Source organism: Salvia splendens, chromosome 3 (genome assembly GCF_004379255.2).
Source record: "Salvia splendens isolate huo1 chromosome 3, SspV2, whole genome shotgun sequence".
Lineage (NCBI taxonomy): Eukaryota > Viridiplantae > Streptophyta > Magnoliopsida > Lamiales > Lamiaceae > Salvia > Salvia splendens.
This window is the reverse complement of record NC_056034.1, coordinates 39,168,615-39,183,360: the sequence shown is the minus strand read 5'-3', so window position 1 is coordinate 39,183,360 and position 14,746 is coordinate 39,168,615. Positions and strand designations below refer to the sequence as shown.

Below are 14,746 nucleotides of genomic sequence, written 5' to 3'. Positions count from 1 at the left end.
TGGTGCAGCACTCATTACCGTTGCGCTAATAAACAACACGCACAATCCATCTTTCATTTCCTTAACTATTCATGGATCCTACATTTTTATATTATATTCATTACTCTACTATTTACATTTATTTATTATGAAATTTAAGTAAATTATATTTTCAATTGAATTCAATATGAGATTCTTTAAAAATAAAATATTCACATAGTTGAGTTTTGAACCCACAACTTTTTGGTATTTACTACTCGACAGAATATTAATTTTTTATTAAAATTCAACAAATTATATAGAAAGCAATAAAAACTCTCTTAATTACATGCTCCATAAAATACTACTCTATGAAACATTTACATTGGTACGTACTACTATCATTTACTCCCATTTAACAAATAATTCTGTGTGTGTGTGCCCTAAATTAAGATTTGATTTTATACATATAGGTAGAGAGAGCTTACAAGCAAAGTCAAGATCCAAACCAATCTCCTTTCCAAGATTCAAAGTTCAAAAAAAAGAGTTTAGATCTCTCGAGCGTTTGTCAATTACAGCAGTCATGAAAAAGAAGGTGGTGGTGCTAACCTGTGATATGCATTAATTAAAGAGTGAAAAAAGTGTAGCATGATAATCTCTTGTGTGAGGTGGAAATTAATCCACAGGCTCCTCTCTCCCACCTCATGACTCACACACACACACATATATATGCATATTATAAAGTTAAAATACAGCTGCTTCAGACAACAAAATCTGTCCATTTTCTCTCAGATAAGTATGTATCTTCATTCATCACGATTAGATTAATAATTTGTCTCTAACTTTCTGTACAAAATCTACTCTTGAATTTTCCACTCTGTTTCTCAGGATGGAATGGTATAGCAATAGGGTTGTTTCATCATGTTGTGTCTTTATTTCTTTTGTATGCTTGCATAATTAATCTTTTTTGTCATCATATGATATGTCAACCCAATCATTAATCTGTTTGTACTTTTTTTTTCTTCTTGGTATTTGACAAATTTATATTCATAATTGTTGTTACTTGAACAGGTATTTTTGGTGGACCCTTTTGAGCTGTAATAATATTACTACAAGGTTTTTTTGTTACTTGACTGGAGCCCAACTAAAATTTCAGCTATACCCACACATATATGGAGAAAGAAGGAAGTTACATGGTATGAATGAAACCAAACACACATACTCTCTCTATATATAGGTCCAAGAATCATTTATATTTTACATAGTAAACTTACATATGATATACCATTTCAAAAAAATGTTGTCTTACTTAGAGCCTTGTATTTGGCAGGCAAATTTTCCTGGCCTTGATTATGAGCTTCAAAATCATCAACTACAAGATTCGATCAATCAAGAAATGGGAGAAAAATCTACAGATCACAACAGCAACCAAATTGTGGATTGCATGCTACAAAACCCACCACAAAACCAGCAACAACCTCTTCTATCATCATCCAACTTTTGCGGGTCGAATTCATTCGACAAGCTGAGCTTCGCAGATGTGATGCAGTTCGCAGACTTCGGCCCCAAACTGGGACAGAATCAAGGCAAGGCGCCCGAGGAAGAAGGTGGGATCGACCCCGTCTTCTTCCTCAAGTTCCCGGTGTTGAACGATCATCACAATCAGCAGCGTGATGATGATCATAGCCACCACCTCCCCTTGATGGCCTCTCAATCCCTGGGTGATGAGCAGGAGAGAGAGGATGGAGGCCGAGGCAGAATGGAGGAGAATGTGAGATTTGTTGGTGAAAAGAGCCGTCAAGTGGAAGGCAAGAGCAAGAGGAAACGGCCTAGAACTTCTAAGACTGTTGAAGAAGTTGAGAGTCAAAGAAGGACTCATATTGCTGTGGAGAGGAATAGAAGGAAGCAAATGAATGAGCATCTCCGTGTTTTGAGGTCTCTCATGCCTAGCTCCTATGTCCAAAGGGTAGTTAATTAACCAAATCCTTAATTTTAATTAGGGTTACTTAATTGTCTGATTTAACATTACTTCATTTTCTAATTTTTGATTAGGGTGATCAAGCATCTATAATTGGTGGAGCAATTGAGTTTGTGAGGGAGTTGGAGCAGCTGCTCCAATGCCTTGAGTCACAGAAGAGGCGGCGGCTGTATGGAGACGGGGCGAGGCCGGGTGGAGATCCATCCATGGGTGTGCAGGGCATCCCAAACGTGCAAGGCAGCGGCTATGAAACTGTGGGATTGGGAGAAGAAATGGCAGAGAGCAAGTCATGTTTAGCAGATGTGGAGGTGAAGGTTTTAGGGTTTGATGGTTTGATAAAGATTCTGTCGAGGAGAAGACATGGACAGCTTGTCAAAACCATTGCTGCACTTGAAGATTTGCACCTCACTATTCTGCATACTAATATTACTACTATTGAACAAACTGTTCTTTATTCTTTCAATATTAAGGTAATTAATCTTACTCTAGCTAATTCTTTTATTAAATGAGAAATTGTTTTTATTAAATGTTTGTTTTGTGTGTTGCAGATTAATGGAGAGGCAAGTTTCACAGCTGAAGACCTGGCAAACTCAGTTCAACACATTTTCAGTTTTATCCATGCAAACGATACATAGCCTGTGATTACGGTGTATAGATATATGTATACAGTATTTGTAAGAGTGTGTCCACTAATATATTCATTGTATCTTATCTAGTTATTTTTTTCACATTCTTTAATATATATAGATCTACTTATATATATTGAGAGAAATGATATGTTATATCATACTGTTTGCATTATAATTTTATTTTGTACATTTAATTTGATTTTAATTTCCTTAATACTATTGGCATAATTAATTTTATAAATTACATGCACAATCCAAATCCAATTTTATCTTTTATTAATATATTTGAAATTATAGTGAAAATGACTAATCAAGTTTTGATTTTTAAGTAAGATATAAACAAAATAAATAATGATAATATGAACTAAACAAGACAAGTATTATTGGACAATGCTATGTAACATAACATTTCTGAATTTATATGGAGTATAATTTTACATAGCAGAGGCTTAATTTCTCCAATTAATATGTGATAATGTATATCTGTCTGTCTTCTATAAACGACGATTGATATAAATGTCGTATTTTAGGTTTCGTATGTATTGATAACTCCATAGATTTTAGTAACACGCGCATGTCAAAACATTGTTTAGACCCTCTGATTTGATGGCTCAACACCCATATGTTATATGTCTGTATGCAAGGCATATTATTGGTTTAAAGTTTAAACATAAGCCATGGATATTATGTAGGGCAAGACAAAATGTGCAGAAGGTGTCTATCTCATTTTGCAATAAATTAGAGCATACATATAGAATTCAAGGTCAACGCTTTCTCCCCCACTCGTATATAGGTTGACTTGTCAGAAATGGGTCAGAATTGATTAAGAATTGATACAATTGCATGAGTAGTGTTCTCTAGTGTAATTTACAGAAAAATCCATTAAAACTAAAATTTGATTTTGCTAAATTAGCTAGTCAACATTTGTTCGTATAAGGCCCATTCTAGGACTGCACATGGTGGTGGGGTTTTGATATTTCTTTATATGACGTGTTTTTGGTAGAAAAAACTACATTTTTAACCCCTGAATTTTATTATAATAATATTTACTTCCACTATTTTAAGAATGAATTGCGAATTTGGTATATGAAAAGTCTAGGTTGTATATATATAGTACCTTATGAAATAAATACTACTACCTCCGTCCCACATTAAGTGTGACATTTAGTGTGGGCAAGAGTTTTAAAAAATGTAAAGAAAAGTTGATTGAATAAGTAAGTGGATTATGGTGTCATTTATATATATTAGTTTTATAATAAAATGTGAGTAGAATTGATTGGTGGAATGCGGGGTCTACTTACCATTTATGGTAAAAGTGAAATGTGACTCTTATTATGGATCAGATTGAAATGGCAAAATGTGACACTTATTGTGGGACGGAAGTAGTAACCTTCAATGTCTCTTGAACAAAAACGCTATTTCACTTTATTGATAGTACCAATTTTTATCCTATTTTAAATTATTTAAGGATGAAATTGGAGGTTAAAAAAATAAAAAGATAAAATATACAAATTGAAAAACGGTACCATTTGAGGAAGTGAGAAATTATATTTTTCATCAACTTTTTTGAATTTCTTCAGTTTAAAAATAAATAAGTAAAAATTCCAACTGTCAAAACGCTGCCGACTCGTGGGGGACGAGTGGCTGTCACCGTGCCCTCCATATCCTCAGACGGAGACGTGGTCTCCGTGAAGGGCGGCTCTCTCAAGCGAGACACATGCAACGACGTCCCGATGGGACGAGACAGCCTGTTCGACTAGGCACCGTTGCGGATGCTCTTACTTACATTTCAACAAAGTGAAATTTGGATTCCGATCCGTTCCCGATTGCGAAACAGTTAATAATCTCACTTGATCACACGTTGCACAACCCATCATTGCGTGATTGAGTTGTTCAATCCAATACGTGTACTAGTATTTGTTTTATGTTATGTTCCTCACCCACCAAAAAAGGGGCCGGGGAAGGCCCAAACCACGTGCATTTTACACCAAATTGGACCCTCCGCCAAGCCCAATGCATCTGACTTTTGTTGGTTGGACAATAGACATGAAAGGAATAATTTAATAGTGGGAAAGGAATCAATTGGTGTTCCAAACGTCGGTGGCTAATTTCACAAGCTTGGTGCGTGCAGATCTCTACTTTCCATACATACCTCTTGAATTATTAAACAAAAAATTGTATAAACTTAATAATCATAAAATCGTAAATAAGATTCATTAAGACTATTATTAGGAATTATATTCCTGATCTTCCAAATTCTTAACCTTCATAAATTTTAGAAATCATAATCATAAAAATCATAATCCTATGAATCATTTTTTCGGAGAACTTTACTATCCCGCCAAACAAACATGGCCTAAAAACTCTCTCAAGTAATCGATCGTTGCCCAGGGCTGGACCCATGGGGTCGGGCGGGTTCGGCCGACCCCACTGCCAGTCACGACACAGGAAAACTTGATTTATTTGTCTGCCACCCCGCGGCGGCTTCGCTTTCGACCCCACGGGCAGCTTCAGCTCGAAAGAGAAATGACAAGAAAATTGGAAAATCATAGAAATATAGACGAAGATGAACAAATTACGCAACTAAAAAGAAAGAGAAAGAACAAAATGCTGAGTTTGAACTCTTTAATAGCGAAGTTTGTTGGAAAACAATGACAGAATTGTGTGAGAGCGTTCCAGCGAAGAAGAGAGGATGCCGTAGGAATTTTTATTGCTTTTGGTTATATTTTATTTTTATATTTTAAATTTAATTATTAGGAGTAGAAATATTTAATAAGCTTGTTTAGTTGTTTATGACAAAAGGATGGTGCTGCTACTTCAATTTTTAATGTTTATTTAACATAAATAATATTCTAATATTATTTTTAAATAAAATTTTAATTTAAATATATATTTAGAATAAAATTATTATATGATTAAGGGAGTGTTATATTGTTAACTCAATACTTAATTGCTAACTACAATTAAATAATAGCCATTAGATATTTAAATCAAGGGTCTAGATCATCGGCTCCAGAATGATAAAATAAAGTCAATAAGGGTATTAAGGTCAATTTACAATAAATTAGTTGTAACTAACTTCTGAAAAATATCTCATAACTTTAAAACGCATATAACTTTCTCGATTAAATTATTTTTTCACACAACATATATCAAATTAAAGAAAAATTTCATAAGGATTCTAACGAGATCTCACTTGCATATGTTCCGATGTCAAAATTTGAAAAAAATTTCAAAAATTTTCATAAATTTCGTTAACAGCTTTATATCAATACACGACACATAATATGTCAATACAATGCTTGTACAATGTCAATATGAAATTGTATTGACATCGTCGAGTCTTTGTACTGATATATTTCGTGTTGATATTGTATTTTAAACCCTAAATTTGATAGTTGTTATTATCTTTTTAATATTAAAAAATGAAAAACGAAATTACACGTGACAAATTGTAGACTACAAGATTTCTAAAATCCTATGATCTTAAATTAATTGTGGTTAACAATTAAATAATGAGTTAACAATTGATCACTTTCCATATGATTAATATGCACCATTAATTCTTATCTATATTAGATCCTACAAATTTCATTTGTTGAATCCGTCACTGTCCTGTCGTCGCCCCAAACCCATAAATACGAATGCTGTCGTCAATGTCATCATTCCTAAAATGCATAAACATATTAGTAGTTGGCTATTAAAATATGAAAACGTACATTTTGAAAACACTCAAGAATAATGCCTCTAGATTTGCAATTTCTCGATAACAAAAAAATACTCCGTATAAAATTGAATTGCACCAAGATTTTTCATGTGTTATCATGTTTTTTGTTTATTTATTCCCCTAATTACTAAATTGTCTCTAATATTTTTAATAATTATGTTGTTCGGTTATTGGTGAATTTAATTAGGATTCGGTTTATTTTTTTCAATTAATTTTAAAATAGAATTTGGATATTTATATTTTAAATTATTAGAAAAGTATATAATAAAAGGGTATTTTGACAATAATATTATAATTTTTTTTTGTATTTGCCTATATATTACTGTATATAGGGAGAGGAGGATCTCCTTCAAGAGAAATGTGGGAGAGAGGGATAGTAGTCCCTTGGTGTGATCAGTTGAAGGTTCTGTCACACCCTTCCGTAGGGGGGTTCTGGTTCTGTCACACCCTTCCGTAGGGGGGTTCTGGTCGCACTGTGGATGAAACTCAACTAAAGAAGGCGCATTTGCTGGACTTCCCATGTTGACATTCCCTATATTTTCAGATCAAGTTACCAATAGTAAGATGGTTGTGGAAGATTGGGGGTTTGGAATGAGAGTGAAGAAGGAGGATGATAGTTTGGTTAAAGGCGATGAGATTGCTGAGCTTTTGTTGAGGGTTATGGATTCGGAGAGTTCGGAAGCGAAGGAGAGGAGAAGAAGGGCCAAGGAGATGCAGGAGATATGTAAGAGTGCGAGTGGTTTAGGAGGATCTTCTCATGTAGATCTTTTAGCTTTCATCAAAGACGTTTGTGGATGCTGATATTTGGGCATGAGATTGCAATCTTGCTTGATCATAGTTTGGACTTTGGAGGCAACTTTATTCAAATAAGTATTTTGATGTATTTATATGCTTACACACTTGTGGTTGTGTGTAAGCTCTTCGTAAAACTAGAAATGTCTTGTTGTATGTTTAAGATGTATTGACAATTTGTGATGATTTTTTTTGTAGTGATTTCTTATTCGGTGTTTTTGTTAAATTTTAGTGGTGGACCGTGGACAATATATTAGTGAAATATTTATAAGTTTTGGGTAACATTTTAAAAATTTAAGAGTTTTGTAAGTGCTCAATAATGCAAATAAGCACAATAAAAAAATCACATAATGGTATTCAATTGAAACGTTTTATTAATTAAAATTATATAATGATATTCAATTAAAACATTTTATCCATCACATAAATGCTAATTGGATTAATGTATTCAATTGAAATTGAAGGTCAAACTGAAATTAATGTCAATTTTTTAAAAATGGACATTTAAATTGTATGAGAAAGTAGAAATATGGTAATGCCATTAAATAGGATTTTTTTAGCATTAAATTTAGGGTTTTTGGCCTTAAAAACCAAAAACTTTCACCGAATTCCGGTTTTTTCCACGAACTATGAGATTGAATTTTAAAACCACGAACTTTAGATTCGTTTGATATTTCCCAACCCGACCCGAATACAATTTTCCGGTGCAAAATTATCCAACGTGGACAGTCGTAAATATGACTTGGAAACTGATTGGTTGACCGTGAAATACCACTATTTTTTTAATTAAAACTTAGAATAAAAAAATTATTTTCACATCTCTGCCCAATTTCTCTCTGCACAGCTGCGCAGCGGTGCCGTCTCCGCTGAATTCACGGCGGCTTCAGCTCCGTCGCCGGCGTCTCTGACTCCATCACCTCACGCCGCTGCCTCCAGCTTTGTTCCTATCTTTCTTTCATTTCTCTTTGTCGGCCCTCTCACGACCAGATTCAGCCGTCGGGGATGCTCAAGTCCAGCCTCCGTCCTCGTTTAGCTCCTGTTCAATTCATGTTGTCTTTGTCTTCTCGCGACGATCCTCCATCGCCGTCACTGCTGCTGCCCTTGTGCCGCCTCCACCGCGGTGCTACACCGTCAGGCAGTCACCAGCGTGCGAGCCGAAGTTGACTCCCCTCTCCATCGGTCTTCTCCTTCTCAGAAAACTCTTTTATTTCTAAGAATGCGATATCTCTTATTCTTTCTTACGGCAACTCAACGCCCTTCGTCGGCGCCGCCTTTCCTCTGTCTAGTTCTCTCTCTTTGCCAAGCTCGTATGTGAGTCACCGACGCGGTCAGCTAAGAGAGGTCTCAGCTCAATCTCTATGTTTCTCTTTGGATTTCTGAATTTCACGGTGCATCTCGTTGCTGCTTTCATAGACAACGCTGCTGCCGATGGAGCTAAGGCGATCGAGGTCGGAGTAGTTGAGGGAGGAGGAAGAGGGGGTAGCGGCGACGGTTGGTGGATTGGACGGCATTGGAGTTTGGAGAGGGAATGGTGGGAAATGGGAAATCAAGAAAGATGAAGGGTGGAAAATGGGAATATGGCAAAATAGTATAAGACATGTGGCATTGCCAAATAGGATCTTTAATGATAAATAGGATTAAAATTGACACATAGACAGGTTTGGCCGTTGACCCGCCGGGGGAAATAGCAAACGATGTGAAAGTTCGTGGTTTTAAAATCCAATCTCATAGTTCGTGGGAAAAACCGGAATTCGGTGAAAGTTTTTGGTTTTTAAAGCTAAAAACCCTTAAATTTATAGTGGAGCAAGTGAAAGGTTTAAAAATAAGATCCTCATTCTTTTTTGTGGACTATAAATATATGATGTGTGGTAGCTATAAATCCATTCACTCACTATGTTTCGTGGACTATAAATATATGAATTTTAGATATATTTATTATCTGGTTTCTTCTTCCTGTGAAACTTTATTCTACAGTTTTTATGTAAGCGTGTTTTTATAGATTTTATTAACTCTTATTGGTTATGTAATTGCAAGAATTATATACACTACGCGAATTGTGGTGTTGAAGGCAACTGTTTACTCATACAATTTAAAACTATTCCATGTAAGTATGAGATTTGTAGTTTATTTCGAGAATTGATATTGAGCTGTCAACATTTTCTTCATTTCATTTATAGATCTAATAACTAAGATAATGAAATTTGACACCGAATCTCAGTACTAATTGGTACTAATCGGGAATTAAGGAGGAAATATGGTTGAGCGGTAAGCTGCGGTGGAAGTAGATTTGATGTGAGCCTCGTTGGCTCGCCAAGACCTCGCGACACCTCTCAGAACGAATTAGCCTCTCGCCGACCATATGACTGTTGTAGACGGGCTCCGACTTGGCATTCTTGGACTTGTAACATCTATGACATGAACATGCTTCAGAATATGGATGAAAGTTGCAAGAACTCGTTGCGGCCATGACTTTCCTACAACTTTACAATACGGATGGATATGGATTCGACGTGAAGTATGGGGATGAAATATTGAATGAACAATGCCACGATTGAGGGTGGAAGCTCAATCGATTTATCAATAAACTATTCGAAGACGAACACTTTGCGACAAGAATTCAAATAGAAAAATCAAGAATAAAAACCCAAGAAACAAACACAATTTTATTCTTCAAAAATATTCTCCTCTTTTTACGTTATGAACGTAGGAGCCCTTACATAGGCTTTACAATTGACTACAAAATATATTAAAAATCTGCTAGTGATAATCTCATATCCTAACTATAAACCTAATATATTTTTAATGATAAATTCAAATCTAACTAAATTTTAGCTTATACCTAACTCACGTAAATCCTAAAATAATAAAAGCTATGCATTAATCAATGTAGAAATCGGTAGAAGGGATTATTCTTATTCAATATATGTATAATGCAGAGATTACATGTTTATATAGACTAGGATTATGTATACATGGTAAACCTAATTTACATTATTTACTCTTCTATCATGTGCGAAATATGCACGAAACTTCTCAAAAGCATATACAACTGCTAACATTTCCTTCTCCGTCGTGGTGTAGTTCAATTGGGCATCATTGAGTACTTTGCTAGCATAGTAGATGGCATATAGGACTTTCTCTCTTCTTTGGCCTAAAACGGCTCCCACGGTGTAGTCCGAAGCATCACACATCAACTCAATGGTTTCGACCAATCATGTGTGATAATAATAGGAGCTTCGACTAGCTTCTTCTTGAGCAAATCATATGCCTCAAAGCATTTATCATCAAAGACGAACTTGGCATCCTTTTCAAGTAGATTACAAAGAGGTTTTGCAATCTTTGAAAAATCTTTTATGAATCTTCGGTAGAATCCCGCATGACCAAGGAAACTACAGATGCCCTTCACATTCGTTGGGGGAGGTAACTTAGAGATCACTTCAATCTCAGCTTTATCCATCTCCAAACCCAACTCCGACACCTTGTGTCCCAATATTATGCGTTCTTTAACCATGAATTGACACTTTTCCCAATTAAGCACGAGATTAGATTCTTCACATCTTTGCAAGACCCGTCTCAAATTATCTAAACATCGGTCAAATGATGATCCAAAGAAGGAGAAATCATCCATAAAGATCTCAATAATGTCTTCATTCATGTCAGAAAAAATTGTCATCATGCAACGTTGAAATGTAGCCAGGGCATTGCACAAACCAAATGGCATCCGGCAGAAGTCATAAGTACCAATAGGGCAAGTGAATGTCGTCTTTTCTTGATCTTCCAGGGCAATTGCAATCTGATTATACCCCGAGTATCCATCCAAGAAACAGTAATGAGAATAACCCGCTATCCTATCAAGCAACTGATCCAGAAATGACAATGGAAAATGATCTTTTCTCGTCGCCTTGTTCAATCTTCTATAGTCCATGCAGACTCTCCATGAGTTCACCAATCGTGTTGCTAAGACTTCATTCTTTTTGTTGACTGTCACGGTTATTCCTCCTTTCTTGGGTACACATTGCACCGGGCTAACCCACTCACTATCGGATATGGATAGATCATCCCAAATTTCAACAATTTCTTCACTTCTTTTTCCACCACTTCTTGCATAAGTGGGTTCAGCCTTCTTTATCTCTCTCTTACCGGCTTAGCTCCATCTTCCATCAAAATTTTATGCATGCATATTGCCGGGCTAATTCCTTTGATATCAGCTATATACCATCCTAGAGCTTGCTTGTGCAACTTAAGTAGCTCTATTAACTTGGATTTCTCTTCATTATTCAACTCAGCCGATACCACAACCGGTAAAGTTTCATCATCACCAAGGAAGGCATATTTCAGATTTTTCGGGAGGGGCTTCAATTCTAGCTTTGGTGGTACTTCAACTGAAGGTTTCACATCTGCCACAAAAGTATCCACCACATATTCATTTTCCAGATTTGGTTGATCGACTTGATAATCTTCAGTTTCATCAAAATTTACTTTGATTGTCGAACCAAAATCTCTCTCCAAACTCCCTTTCTCTATACACTTCCTTCAATTTTTGCTTAGCAACACATCTTGTCGAATATGCATTTATTAAGGACATCAACTCTAAAACACGCATTTGCATCACTAGGGTGCTTCATTGCCTTCTCTACATTAATGGTCACTTGTTCACCATTAATTCTTAATGTGACAGAGTTGTCTTTTGCTCCAAGCAACACATCTCCTGTGGCAAGAAATGGTCTACCAAATAGAATTGGTACCACTTTGTCTTCGGGCATATCCAAGACTATGAAGTCAACATGGATGACGAATTTGTCGACTTTGACCAAGATATCCTCTACTATTCCAGTGGGATTCACTATCGAGTGATCGGCCAATTGTAGAGCAATGTCTATAGGCTCTATCCTATCCTCTAGTCCAATGGCACGTGCAGTTTTCAATGCCATAAGTGAGATCCCCTATCCTTGATCCAATAAGCATTTTGTGAGGATTGTATTGCCGATCTCACAAGGAATCACACAACTTCCAGGTCCCTCTTCTTCATTGGCATCATTCCTGAAATCAATTGTGAGCAATTCATGCTCAAAGCAACTATCCCCTCATCTTGTAGTTTCTCCTTGTTGGCCATCATATCCTTGAAAAACTTGGAGAACTTGGGAAAATTAGTAAAGAGGTCCACTAATGAAACATCCACATTCACTTTTCGGATTACACTCATCATCCACTCAAAACTTTTCTCTTTTGGGACTCTTTTATTCCTCTTGGGTGGATATGGAAGAGGAGGAATATGTTCTGGGAAGTTAAACTTGTCTTAGGATCTTGTGTCGGACTTGTCATCATCTTTCCCTTTGATTCCATCTCTACTATCTTCTTTCCTTTCTCTTCTGCTGAAAACTTTCCACTAGAATCGGATTCTTCACTATGTTCCTTGCTGCCGGATGCAGAATGTTCTTGACCATGTTGGGCCCCATGCACCAACTTGGGACTTCTCTTACATGCCTCGTCCGCCCTTGCGTGCGAGGAATGCAAGCCTAATATCTCATCCGCCCCTGCGTGTAAGTTGCCGGAAGTACCTTGGCCATCCATTAATGGTGTCGAATCCAACTCGCGACCACTTCTCAATGTAACTACCTTGCATTGTTCGTTGAAGGAATTCTTGTATGAGATGGTAGCCGTATCACTCGGGATGGTAAAAGTATCACTCGGGATGGTAGCAGGAATTCTTGTATGAGATGTTGTAGCAAGCTGCCCAATTTGAGTCTCAAGAGTCCTCATTGTAGCCTCGAGCTGTCCAAACTTCTCCACAGTTTTATCTCTTAAATTCTCATTCTCCTTTTGACTCTTAGTCATAAAAGAGAAAATTTGTCCCAATTGATCTTCATGTGATAACTTTTTCTCAAAACCCAGAGGTTGAGTGTTGTTCCTCCATTGAGTACTCGAAGTGTTGCTAGGACCAGCTTGATTCCAAGTTCCTTGTTGAGGCCTCCAATTCTGCTGATTGCTATATTGATTACCTTGGTTGAAACCTTGACGGTTGTTACCATTGTAATTCACATCCTCCACTGGCGGTCCTTGAAAACTTGGACATTGATCAGTATGATGTCCACCTTGGCACAACCCACACTTCAACACAGCCACTGCTTGAGGTTGAGGAGTCAATTGAAGAGATTTGACAGCTTTTGTCATTGAAGACATTTGGGTGCTTATATTCGCCAATTGAGCCTCTATTGCTGTCACTCTCTCCGCATCCTTGGTAGCATGACAAACACAGATTTTGCAGGTTTTTAAGGACTAGATTTAACTTGTTTTAAATGTCAATCATGCAAATTATGTTCTTAAATTGCATATGTTATACATTTGGTATTTTTGACGTGTTTGTTGATAAATGATAGAAAAATATAGAAAAAGGTGAAAAAAGGCCAAAGTGCAGCAACCTCTGTTCAAGCCCATTCTGGAAGCGATTTTCAAGTCCAATAAGTGCCTACTAGATACCAGTCTCTTTGTCTTCGAAAGACCTTCGAGTGGATACCTTAAACATCTAAATCGGAGTTCTGTGGAGAAAGTTATAGTCATTTTACAAACATCGCGCAGTGCAGTCAAAATCTGGCGGAAATTAGGCGGAAATTCACGTAAGAAAAGAAATTATTATATTGTGAAGCCAAATCTCTCCTATTTCTTGTAGGGCACGAAATTTATAAAAAATAAACCTTTTTCCAGCCTATAAATACCTCTGAACCTAATTCATAATCTTTATCTCAGAGCCTCCAATCCTTCTCCATCTCTACACCCCTTTCCATTCCATAATACACACATAATTCATCCATCTTCCATTAGAGCGGAGCTCTGCAGATCCAGGCAAGAGAAGACTGAAGATTGAAGATTCAACCTTGGGTTTTATCAATTTCTTTCATGTCTCGTACTTTAATTGTAGCTTTTACTTGTCTATGAGTAGAACATCTTTTGTAGAATTTTTGGTATAGATATTCGATTGATTTTCCTTGTTAGCTCTTGCAGTTATTTGATATATCTGGTGCTTTCTATGTTCAATTGATTAGCTACCTCTAGAATACATGTTAGAGTTGATTAGAGTACTCGGGAGACGAAATAATTGACTTTGAAAAAGGGATAATTCACACATTAATTCAATAGAACTCGGGAGAGTTGAGGTTTTGAGTGAGGTCTTTGATCTTATATGCTTTTAGGAGTTAGGGGTTTAAGGGTTAGAAGGGGACTTCAATCCTATCACCTAATCTACAGGTTTCTCATCTCGGGAGGAGGTTTAATCTATAATTGTGATCGACTTAATAGCTCTGGAGACCGTAATTCAAGGAAGTCGATTGTGTTTTTGATCCTAAAATTCTACATTCTTAAGCCTGCTTTGTATTATTTCTTTTTATGTTTTCCAATTTTATGTTTATTTCTTTCAGTCTAGTTTAATTAATCAACCCAAAAATCACGTGTCTCTAGATAGTATATGACGCTTAGTATATGGTAGTCAGTTGCAATCTTGTTCTCTGTGTTCGATATCCGGTACTGACCTTTAGCTATACTAGATCTACCCTGTATGCTTGCAGGTATTTTTAGTGCTAATAAATAGTGCATCAAGTTTTTGGGGCCGTTGCCGAGGAATATTATTGCTTTAAGCTGATATTGTAGAACGGTTGATAATACTAATTT

At 36.3% G+C, this 14,746-nt stretch overlaps 1 protein-coding gene across 2 annotated transcripts; it reads left to right on the top strand.

Moving 5' to 3' along the window:
* Window positions 1–726: 726 nt before the first annotated feature.
* On the top strand, window positions 727–2,779 carry LOC121793953 (transcription factor FAMA-like). Of its 2 annotated transcripts, none has more exons than XM_042191974.1 (5): window positions 727–754; window positions 1,030–1,154; window positions 1,289–1,924; window positions 2,011–2,406; window positions 2,485–2,779. In XM_042191974.1, the coding sequence occupies exons 2-5, from the start codon at window positions 1,131–1,133 to the stop codon at window positions 2,569–2,571; spliced, it is 1,143 nt and encodes a 380-aa protein (XP_042047908.1). In that variant the 5' UTR covers window positions 727–754; window positions 1,030–1,130; the 3' UTR covers window positions 2,572–2,779. The 2 variants fall into 2 exon arrangements, with proteins under 2 accessions (XP_042047908.1, XP_042047909.1); XM_042191975.1 differs by lacking the exon at window positions 727–754 and adding an exon at window positions 859–881.
* The last annotated feature ends 11,967 nt before the right edge of the window (window positions 2,780–14,746 follow it).

Coding starts and splice junctions, on each gene's coding strand:
- LOC121793953 (XM_042191974.1), top strand. CDS start 1,131: ATGGAGAAAGAAGGAAGTTACATG. Junction 1,155..1,288: donor AGAAAGAAGGAAGTTACATG/GTATGAATGAAA, acceptor TGTATTTGGCAG/GCAAATTTTCCTGGCCTTGA. Junction 1,925..2,010: donor CTAGCTCCTATGTCCAAAGG/GTAGTTAATTAA, acceptor ATTTTTGATTAG/GGTGATCAAGCATCTATAAT.